General features: G+C 42.8%; 1 protein-coding gene across 1 annotated transcript in view; it reads right to left on the minus strand.

The window, feature by feature from the left end:
• Positions 1–9,365, minus strand: part of LOC109615424 (V-set and immunoglobulin domain-containing protein 10-like 2) — a 41,018-nt gene extending 31,653 nt beyond the window's left edge. The window contains exons 1-6 of the mRNA XM_034293027.1: positions 9,362–9,365; positions 8,586–8,861; positions 8,057–8,201; positions 4,085–4,215; positions 3,593–3,729; positions 2,610–2,760 (exon numbers count right to left, since the gene is read on the minus strand). Of these exons, the coding sequence (XP_034148918.1) occupies positions 2,610–2,760; positions 3,593–3,729; positions 4,085–4,215; positions 8,057–8,201; positions 8,586–8,861; positions 9,362–9,365 (844 nt within the window). The remainder of the gene's footprint in view (positions 1–2,609; positions 2,761–3,592; positions 3,730–4,084; positions 4,216–8,056; positions 8,202–8,585; positions 8,862–9,361) is intronic.
• Positions 9,366–12,285: the final 2,920 nt, after the last annotated feature.

Here is a 12,285-nt window from a genome sequence, read left to right on the forward strand (position 1 = left end):
CACCAAGCTGCTTGCTTATTGTCCTGTAGCTCATCACCAGCCTAGTGCAAGTCTACAATTTTATCCCTGATGTCCTTACACAGCTCTCTGGTCTTGGCCATTGTAGAGAGGTTGGAGTCTGTTTGATTGAGTGTGTGGACAGGTGTCTTTTATACAGGTAACAAGTTCAAACAGGTGCAGTTAATACAGGTAATGAGTGGAGAACAGGAGGGATTCTTAAAGAAAAACTAACAGGTCTGTGAGAGCTGGAATTCTTACTGGTTGGTAGGTGATCAAATACTTATATCATGCAATAAAATGCAAATTAATTATTTAAAAATCATAAAATGTGAAGTGTACCTATGATAAAAATTATAGACCTCTACATGCTTTGTTACCTGCAAAATCGGCAGTGTATCAAATACTTGTTCTCGCCACTAAATATGTGTACAGTATTCAGTCTGTGTATATATTCTGATGAGTGTGTATATATACACTCACCTAAAGGATTATTAGGAACACCTGTTCAATTTCTCATTAATGCAATTATCTAATCAACCAATCACATGGCAGTTGCTTCAATGCATTTAGGGGTGTGGTCCTGGTCAAGACAATCTCCTGAACTCCAAACTGAATGTCAGAATGGGAAAGAAAGGTGATTTAAGCAATTTTGAACGTGGCATGGTTGTTGGTGCCAGACGGGCTGGTCTGAGTATTTCACAATCTGCTCAGTTACTGGGATTTTCACGCACAACCATTTCTAGGGTTTACAAAGAATGGTGTGAAAAGGGAAAAACATCCAGTATGCGGCAGTCCTGTGGGCGAAAATGCCTTGTTGATGCTAGAGGTCAGAGGAGAATGGGCTGACTGATTCAAGCTGATAGAAGAGCGACTTTGACTGAAATAACCACTCGTTACAACCGAGGTATGCAGCAAAGCATTTGTGAAGCCACAACACGCACAACCTTGAGGCAGATGGGCTACAACAGCAGAAGACCCCACCGGGTACCACTCATCTCCACGACAAATAGGAAAAAGAGGCTACAATTTGCACGAGCTCACCAAAATTGTTGAAGACTGGAAGAATGTTGCCTGGTCTGATGAGTCTCGATTTCTGTTGAGACATTCAGATGGTAGAGTCAGAATTTGGCGTTAACAGAATGAGAACAGAATGGGGGATGTTTTCTTGTCACACTTTAGGCCCCTTAGTGCCAATTGGGCATCGTTTAAATGCCACGGCCTACCTGAGCATTATTTCTAACCATGTCCATCCCTTTATGACCAACATGTACCCATCCTCTGATGGCTACTTCCAGCAGGATAATGCACCATGTCACAATTCAAATTGGTTTCTTGAACATGACAATGAGTTCACTGTACTGAAATGGCCCCCACAGTCACCAGATCTCAAACCAATAGAGCATCTTTGGGAGGTGGTGGAACGGGAGCTTCGTGCCCTGGATGTGCATCCCACAAATCTCCATCAACTGCAAGATGCTATCCTATCAATATGGGCCAACATTTCTAAAGAATGCTTTCAGCACCTTGTTGAATCAATGCCACGTAGAATTAAGGCAGTTCTGAAGGCGAAAGGGGGTCAAACACAGTATTAGTATGGTGTTCCTAATAATCCTTTAGGTGAGTGTATATGTGTACAGTAGATGAGTTTGTATATGTGTGTACAGTGTACAGTCTAGTATATATTCTGATGAGTGTGTATATAAATGTGTACAGTATACAGTCTGTGTATATATTCTGATGAGTGTGTGTATATATGTGTACAGTATACTGTCTAGTATATATTCTGTTGAGTGTTAATATATATGTGTACAGTATACAGTCTGTGTATATATTCTGATGAGTGTGTATATAAATGTGTACAGTATACAGTCTGTGTATATATTCTGATGAGTGTATGTATATGTATGTGTACAGTATACAGTCTGTTTATGTATTGTGATGAGTGTGTGTATATATATATATGTGTGTACAGCATACAGTCTGTGTATATATTTTGATGAGTGTGTATTGTTGTGGACATTTCTTTATACAATGTATTCTCACTGAGTAAAGGACTGAGTCCCACTGTTAAGATAGGTAGAGGAATGTGGGGGATCTGGTATTTGCATAGGGGGCATCTATTGTCTGTCCAGATGCAGATCAATGGGTTTTAGGACAGGATAGGAGAAGATACAACAGGGGGCAGTAAGGTTAGTTGGCCCCTTTGGGTAAACATTACAGTAAACATTATGGCAGGAAGGATAAGGTGGGGGAAAGATAGAATTTGACTTGTGTGATAGAACAAAGGGAATGTGTTTGATTGACATGAGACAGATGGGAGCATCTTACCACACCCCTTTTTCCTATGTGATGTTGAATTAGCTATATTGAGTTAGAGACTATTCACTGTTACCTTGTAACCTGCATACTTTCTCCTTGCAAGTAAATTAAAACCTATTGCGCAATTGATTTCTCCTGTCTTACCTACCATTTTCATAGAACTATTTGGATTTTAGAAATTGCTATCACAGTATATATATGTGTACAGTATACAGTCAGTGGATATATTCTGATGAGTGTGTATATATATATATATATGTGTACAGTACACAGTCTGTGTGTGTACTCACAGGCCCTAGCAGTGCATTGTGTGGTGGTGTTGAGAGCAGGGTGTGTCCCCAGGCAGGTGAACAGAGTGTTGTTGGAGGTCTGGGATCCAGACTGCAGTACAGACACATATTTTGCTGGCCACGCCCCTTCATCTCTAGGCTTTAGCCATTCCTGGAGTAGTAACAACAAAAATAACAATAATTTTATTTGTTAGCAGCCTTTCAGCATACAAGGATTTTCCTGCATTTCATGCTCAAATGCCTTCCCAAAATTTCGCCCTGCCTCTGTGTATCAGCATGGTAAAACATAATTTACACTCATACGCTAAAATAGCCATGGTTATGGTTTTTATGGTTAAAATAGCCTACCAGTGAATTACTGCAGGGAAAGTGACTGTAGGAGGAAACTTTTCATATTTGCAGTGTTGCCAGATGGGTAGGTTTCCCCCAAGATTGGGCTATTTTTAATGGGCTTGATCGGGTTGATTTACACAGGGTTGTATAGATTTTTTTTTTTAGGAGTACGTGGATTCACGGTTTAATGTGAATGATCTGGCAACCTGGCATTGTTTTCATGCTCAATGGCTAAATGGTTTCGGGTGGCTCATACATAATTATGAGGGAATAATATGCTGTGTATGCTAGAAGCATTGTGGAGCCAATGTGTTTGGGGGCAGAGGAGGACAAAAAAGACCGATGAGGAGAACAAAAACTATAAAATATGTGACCTGTTAAAGAAAAGGTATATTGCTTGTATTTAGGTTGCTATTAGGGAGGACATTGCAGTGTGTATTAGCTGATCAAATGGACAGGACAGATTAAACACTATAATAGTTGTTTTCAAGTGTGTAGCCCCATATTATATAACGTTTATCACAGAGGGGCGTCCAGGGGAGCATGGGATAGCGTGGGTTGGGGTACCATCTTTGTCTAAGTTTGAGCCAGGAAAAACACTGGCATGTGTGTGTGTGTGTACCTGTGTGTGTGTGTGTGTGTGTGTGTACCTCTGTCAGGGTCAGCAGGTCTCTAGTCCAGTGGAGTGAGGGGGACGGCAGGCCCCCTGTCCAGGAACAGGTCAGGTTGAGGGAAGAGGAATTCATCGCTGGCAAAACAGAGCAGGAAGGGGAACCTTCTGGAGGGTCTGGGAGGCAAGGGGGACAACATACGTAACACTTTGTTGACTGTGTGTAGTGTGTGTCAGCAGAAAACAGCAGAATAAAATGCACAAGCCTCTCATTCAACCATGTGTTGCAATGGCAGTATAAAATTACATCACAGTGTTGAGTACCTCAGAACCTCTTGGGAATTCCGTCTCCTCCTCTGACGCTCCAAACGCTCTGCTGCACCCCCATTGATGCTTTGCTATTGTGTATGTGTGTGTTTGAGGAGGTGTTTGAGGTCATATGGAGTGAGATGCAGTAGAAGGTAGAAATAGATCAGGTAGATATGAGGTTTAGGGGTAATAGGTCAAGAGTTGGAAGTCAGGGGTTACTCACAGTAAACAGTGAGGCTGATGGTCTTCATAGAGCGGGTGTTGAGGTACGTGTTCTGAGCCAGACAGGCGTAGGTACCAGTGTGCATCCGCAGAATCCTAGTGATGGTGAACTGGGGTCCTGTGTACACCTGACTGGATTAGAACCAATATGGTCTATAAAACACCTGGCTGGATTATAACCAATACTGTATATAAAACCTCTGACTGGATTAGAACCAATACTGTATATTAAATACCTGGATGGATTAGAACCAATACTGTATATAAAACCTCTGACTGGATTAGAACCAATACTGTATATTAAATACCTGGATGGATTAGAACCAATATTGTCTATAAAACACCTGACTGGATTAGAACCAATACTGTATATAAAACCTCTGACTGGATTAGAACCAATACTGTATATTAAATACCTGGATGGATTAGAATCAATACTGTCTATAAAACACCTGGATCGATTAGAACAAATACTGTATATAAAACGTCTGGATGGATTAGAACCAATACTGTATATAAAACGTCTGGATGGATTAGAACCAATACTGTCTATAAAACACCTGGATTTATTTGAACCAATACTATCTATGAAACACCTAACTGGATTAGAACCAATAATGTATGCAGAACACCTGACTGGATTAAATCCAAAATGGTATATAAAACACCAGGCTGGATTGAAACCAATTCACCTGATTGTATTAGCCAATATACATAACTCCTGATTGTATTAGAACCAATATACAGCTCCGGAAAGAATTAAGAAACCACGGCACCTTTTTCTTTCCTTTCCAAAAAGTCGAAGAGGAAGGTTTTGAGTGAGGAACAGAAGGGTTCAAATTAAGAGACCACTGCAAATTGAACACTTCTGTTGAACACTTTCCTTTTCAACTTTTTTGTAAAGAAAAGAAAATGAGCTCTATATATCAGTAATACATGACTGGATTAGAAGCAATATACATGTCCGTAGGATATTAGACCCCTTCACTTTTGATAGGAAATGGGCATGAGAAACTTAACACAACACAGATGTGCTGACTTACTCTGAAAGAAGGACCATGGATAGGACATGATGCCTGTTACTGATGGGCCCCACACATCCTGTCCATACATCCTGTCCATACATTCTGTCCATACCCCCAGCTAGGAGTTGCCCATGTGACTGACGTAGGCTATATGGATAGGTCCATTGACCATAGGTTGGAACATACCATACACAGGTCTGCTGTAGGATAAACCTTTTAAATCCCTGTCTACTATTCTGCTGGGTGATTTTAACATTCATGTGGATTCCAGTAGTTGCTCATTTGCTACTGATTTTCTATCACTGCTGGACTGCTTTTACTCAATACATACGTGGCCCTACACATGACAAAGGGCATACCCTGGACCTGGTGCGCTGTACTGGCATAACACCCTCCCACCTGCAATGCACTGATTTGGCTGTCTCTGACCACTATGCCATCCTATTCTGGGTCCCAGTGCCTCTCCCAAAGCAGTGCACCAAACGGCCCATCACATTCAGGAACATTAAACAGGTGTACACTTCCACGCTATCTGACTCCCTAGCAACGCACCTGGCCACCCACCACCCCTACCAAACAGTTGATGACATGGTGGAACATTACAACCATGCCCTGTCCCTCAGTCTGGACTTTGTTGCTCCTCTCACCACGCGTCACATGTCTTTCTCTCGTCCTGCACCCTGGTTCACCCCTGAGCTCCGCAGAATGAAGACCATAGGACCCAGGCTTGAGAGACAATGCAGAAGATCCAGCCTCACTGTCCATCATGAAGCATTTAAAGAACATGTCATGAAATACAAAGAAGCCCTATCTCAGGCAAAAACAAGGTATTACTCCACACTCATCAGTAACCAACAAAAACACCCCAAATTGCTCTTCTCCACCATCAACCGTATTCTTCACCCTCCAGATGCCGCTAAACCCTCAGATGCAGCTGACCTCTACTCAAGGTTCTTGGATTTTTTTCCAGCAGAAAGTGGACACCATCCACCGGCAGCTCCAGTCCGGGCTCTCCTCCTGCCTCACACTGCCTAAACAGGATTCTGACCAATCAGCTGCCCGCTCACATCTGTGCTCCCTATCTGCCTTCTCCCCATTGGATGCTGACCAAGTAACAAAACTGGTCACTTCAGCTAAAACTTCAACCAACAGTCTTGACCCAATGCCCACCACCCTGGTTAAAGCCTGTCTTCCCATCCTCTGCCATCAAATGAAAAACATGATAAATGCATCTCTTGCCTCTGGCGTGGTACCATCCAGGTTTAAAACGGCGGCAGTCATCCCCACTCTTAAAAAGCCAGGCTCAGACGCAGACGACCCTAACAACTATCTTCCAATCTCCAACCTCCCATTCCTCAGTAAAATCCTGGAAAGAGCAGTGGCTGCCCAGCTTCACCATCATATGTCCCACCATGAGCTTTTTGAACCCTTCCAATGCAGTTTCAGAATCCACCACAGCACTGAAACTGCCCTTATCAAAATGACTAATGACCTCCTGCTTGCTGCTGACAATGGCCTCATCACCATCCTCATCCTCCTTGACCTATCTGCAGCTTTTTATACAATTTCCCATACCATACTTCTCCACCGCCTCTCTGAGCTTATTGGCCTCAGTGGCACAGCACTGTCCTGGTTCCGGTCTAATCTCACTGACCAAAAACAATTCATCACCCTAAATGGCTCCTACTCTGATTCAGCACCCGCCAACCATGGCGTGCCCCAGGGCTCTGTGCTTGGTCCCCTGCTCTTCAACATTTACATGTTGCCCCTTGGTCATATTATCCATAAACATGGACTTCATTTCCACTGCTACGCTGATGACACCCAGCTATAAATCAGCACAAATCCCAGCTTCCACCCATACAACTTGTCAACTGCCTGAAGGAACTCATTCCATGGATGACCACAAACCTACTCAAACTCAACAGTAACAAGACAGAACTCATGGTGGTGGCTCCTGCACCACTGCTGATGTCAATACTCTGTGCACTTGTGTCAAAAAATGGTGGTCGCAAGTCTGATGCTCAAATCTGTAATTAGGTTTTGCTAGCTTGTACATTTATGTATGTGATTGTCAATACTCCGTGCACAGTACTGTGCAAAAGTCTTAGGTGTCTGAATGTCAAACTAAAGCCATTTATTTGGGTAGTAGGTGTTTATTTGTAATATACACTGGTCAAAATAATAAAGGGAAAACGTAATCATTACAGTATAACACCAACTCAAATTTAAGGGATATACATTTTTCCAGTAAGGAAGCATAAGTGATTGTGAATCAATGTCAGCTGATTTGGTGCAAATGAAAGTAACAACAGGTGCACTGGAGAGGCAACAGCAAGACAACCCTCAAAAAATGAATGTTTTTTGCAGGTAGTAGCCACAGACAATTGCTCTCTCCTTCTCTTCACTGATTTTTCTCTAGTTTTACGTTATGCTAGTGTCCTTGTCACTACTGGTAGCATGAGGCGGTAGCTGCAGGCCATTCAGGTTGCACTGGTAGTCCAGCTCCTCCAGGATGGCACATCCATAAGTGCTGTTGCTAGGTTTCCTATGTCTCCATGTACAGTCTCAAGAACATGGAGGAGATACCAGGAGATGGGCCGCTACACGAGGAGAGCTGGACAGGGCTTTAGAAGGGCATCAACCCAGCAGCAGAACCGGTATCTGCTCCTTTGTGCAAGAAGCAACAGGAGGAGCACTGCCAGAGCCATACAAAATGACCTCCAGTGGGCTACTGGTGTGTATGTTTCTGACCAAACTGTCAGACACAGACTCCATGAGGGTAGCATAAGGGTGCAATATCCTCTAGTGGGTTCATCCTAGTGCTGGATTGCGAGGTTTGGGTCTTTGTGTTTTCAGAGTACCCAGAGCACTGAAATACCCAGACTCCATAAAAGGAAAAAAGGTGATCATAGGTGATCATAAACTGTGTTTTATTCAAAACATACCTGTTGTTGTAGAACCAGACATATTGACTGGGAGGATTGGAGAGGGCCTGGCAAAGCAGAGAGACTGTCTGTCTCTCCACAGCAGAGTATCCTCTATCTGTTATAGTGTAGGGAGTCACATCTATCTGGGGGACATCTGGACCATCTGGGGAGAAACACACAGACACATCTACCTGGGGGAAATTTGGACCATCTAGAGAGACAAACACGGTCACATCTATCTGGGGACATCTGGACCTTCTGAAGACAAACATAGTCACATATATCTGGGGACATCTGGACCATCTAGAAAGACACACCCAGTCACATCTATATGGGGACATCTGGATAATCTAGATAGACAAACAAAGTCACATCTATCTGGGGACATCTGGACCATCTAGAGAGACACACACAGTTACATTTATCTGGGGACATCTGGACCATCTGAAGACAAACATAGTCATATCGTGTCATTAGACGTTAGTAGTCAGCCTTAATGTGTAGGGTTGAGGTTGTAGTGTGCAAGGTGTGGTGTGTGTATACTAACAGATGACGTCCATCCAGATGCGGTCAGACCGTTCCTGGTTGACCTTGTTCTGGGCCACACAGCGGTACCAGCCTGTGTTATTACGGTTGACAACTGTCATGTTGAACATACTGCTGTTGCCCTGGCTGACGGTCTCGACCACTCCGCTGTTAGTCTCATGCTCCCACAGGAAGTAAAGAGGCCCAGTTCCGTTTTCCAGGCCGCAGCGCAGCCACACCGAAGATCCCTCCTCTGGTGACGTGTCACTCAGTAGAATATAGGGTTTACTGACTGGAACTACACAAATACACACAAACCCTTTGTCATTCTATTAATAATAAAAGTGGAAGCAGAAGTAGTAGTAATAGTAGTAGCAATGACAGCAATACTGAGGAAGACTGATCAGAAACTTATTAAGAACTTTATTTATATCCTGTGTGAACATTAGTGCACCCATTTTTTCCTCTTCTATCCACTTAAGAAATTCCGATTTGACTCTTTCAGTCACAATAGTGTGAGGTTGTTCACATAGTAAGTCCTGAAGTCACAGGCAAGCATCAGCACTTAGGCTTAATGATGTCAACTTGTTTAAAAGGAAAGGATATAAACTGTGCTTTTGACGGGTCTTCAAAGCATAAGGAAACTTACCATGTATGACTAATTTAGGTGAACCCCATCCTTTAAGTCATGTATCTTACTATACATGACTTAGTACTATTTGGCGCATGTAGTAATAATACTATGTTTATTTCCTGGTACTCATAGGCCCATGACATCTTATTAGTACTACATCTTACCCATTACTAACTGGAGTATGAAGTAGTAATAATACCATACCTTACTCAATACTATTAATAATATGCAGTAGTACAAATACCATATCTTACTCAGTACTCATTATCACATGTAGTAGTGCTAATACCATATCTTTCCAAGAACTTGTAGGCGTATGTACTAGTACTAATATCATATCTTACCCATTACTCATAAATCTATGTAGTTATACTAATACCGTATCTTAGACAGTAGTCGTTGGTGTATTAATACCATACCTAACTCAGTACTCATAATCACATGCAGTAGTGCTATGTAGTAGTATTAATACCATACCGTACTCAGTACTCCAGTGCACTAATCCACAATACTAACTTTTTTACCACTTTTTGCCAGATCGCGTAAGCAGAGCCGGCCAAGAACAGCAAAAGTTTCTTACTGAGTGACTGACTGACTGATTGACTGACTGACTGAGTACCCCTTGTTAAATAGCGTAGTGGTTAGAGAAACAGACCTGCAAACTGTAGGTCCCGCGTTCGTATCTCCTCAAAACGAAGTATGCATTATGAATTATTCCATATAGACGAAAACTTTGCTGGCTACAATAATTCAGTAGTTACAATATAGTAAGCCTTAACTAAAACTTTATACAGTTACATTGCGACTGTTTCTGGGATGGAAACATCTTCCGTCTCACTTCTAATCCAAGGAGAGAGGTAAAACTAATAAGAAACGTTAGTCAGTTTAACACAATGCTCAATGGTGTCTAGTGACTGATGAAACATGTAGTGCCGTGGCATAGTGGTTAAAGAGTGTGCCTCTCATGTGGAAGACCTGAGTTTGCTTCTAGTGAGAACAATGTTTGTTAATTTTAATTAAACTATTTACGGTTATATTGCTTCTATTTCTTGTGGAATTTGGAAGCATGCTTTCTGGGTCAGGATAGACCAGAACGTATCAGGCTACAACATTCAGTAACTACGTTGTGGTAGGCCTAAGAGCTCTAGAGCAGACTTGCGCAACTCAATCGCTGGCTGAAGGCTGGCTGAAGACTGAGTTCTGCCCGTCGCAGGAGGAGGAGTTTGTAGATAACTGGCTCTCTTTTTGGGACTCTCCCAGAAATAGGGCCAGGCCTGATCTGCTGAAGAGCAACGAACTCCATCCTAGCTGGAGTGGTGCTCTTCTTTTATTCACATTTTTGGTCCAATGACTTCAAAAAGGCTTTGAAGCCATAACTGATTCAAAGGGTTTTGTCCAAAATGTCTCAGGTCCAGCGTACTGCCACTTTCATACCTTAGATTTAATCCTGTCACGAGAGAAATATCACAAGATATTGTAGATCAAATAATTTTATCACATAATCCTGGAATATTGAATCACTGCCTTATTACATTTACCGTTAAATCAGAAACCCACTTGCACCCCAAACAAAGACTTTTAAAAGCCGTAATATTAATTCTCAGAATACAAATTGATTTCCTGGTATTCTTCCAGGCTCATCAATGACAGAGTAAACAAATCCGCAAATGCTCTAATCGAGGGTCTAAACTCAACACTGTGAAATACTTTAGACATGGTTGCACCACTAAAAACAAAAGAAATACACAACAAGAAACTCGCTCCCTGGTACACAGACAATACTAGAGCACTCAAGCAAGCCTCCAGAAAGTTTGAGACAGGGGGAGTAGGGTAGGTTCTCCCTCTCCACTCAGTTCTCCTTCTCCACTGTAAATCCTTGTAGATCTAAGAAAAGCACTTTTAAAGTTTTCCCTGGCTCTTGCCCTGTTTAAACTAGGAGGACATCAGGTTTTGGGCCACACTTCTGGTGTAACCTGGCTTGAAAGACTTGTTGCTGAAAGAGAGGTGACCATGTGACCGGGTGAACATGTTAAGAGTACAAATTTAAATAATGAATAAATGCATGTGAGTCCAGAGTCTATTTAAACTTAGTCCAGGTCGGAAGCATGACCAGATGGACAAGGACAGGGACAACACGGGGGAGGTATCAGCACAGTGGCAGCTGAAATCGTCAGGTATCGTCTTGATCTGCAACACAACCAGGAGGACTTTGGGCAGGGACAGCAACGGGTCTTTAAAGCCTGGTACTCCTCAGGTGTGGGCCAGGACCTCATGTCCTCCTAAGTTTAAAACGGCAGGAAACAGGGAACATTTTTAAAATGCATTCCTTAGATTAACAAGGATTTATAGTGGAGAAGGAGAACTGACCCTACTCCCCCAGCACAATAATATAGCAACGTAAGACTTGAGACGGAAGGTCCAGTGACATTGTGGCCCTATCTGGGGGAGGCCCCGGACAGGGCCCAAAAGGCAGGAAATAAATCCACCCACATTGCCAAGCATCAGCCAAAGGGACACCCACCAACAAGAGAGACAACAACAAGCCAGTTACTCCGCCCCCGAATGGCATTGGAGGGAGGGCATCTCAGAGAAGATGAGAGCCCACCTGGCAAGACAGCATGGGTGGACAGTAACAAGCCTTTGTGGTCACCTTCACGCCCCTGGGCCAGACCACACTTAATCATAGACCATGCTGTAGAAATGAGTCTTTAGTAGACACTTGAAAGTTTGCACTGAGTTTGCATTTCTAACCTTAATTGGCAAATCATTCCACAGTAGTGGAGCTCTATGAGAGAAGGTCCTGCTGCCGGCTGTTTGTTTAGAAATTCTAGGTACAATTAAAAGGCCTGCATCTTGCGATCTAAGGTCACGTGTGGGTGTGTACGTTCATCAAAGGAAAGGTCAGGGTCAAGGGTAACGCTGAGGTTTCTTACAGTTTTTGGGATACGACCATGCAGCCGTCGAGGTTCACAGTGAGATCTGTTAATGAAGCTCTTTGTTTCTTGGGTCCTAAAAGCAAGAAGTTCTCTATCATCCACTTCCTAATATCTGAAATGCATGGTTCCAGAGTAGCTAATGTTGGGGCTTC

The sequence above is a fragment of the Esox lucius genome, chromosome 7, assembly GCF_011004845.1.
Source record: "Esox lucius isolate fEsoLuc1 chromosome 7, fEsoLuc1.pri, whole genome shotgun sequence".
In the NCBI taxonomy this organism is placed as follows: Eukaryota; Metazoa; Chordata; class Actinopteri; order Esociformes; family Esocidae; genus Esox; species Esox lucius.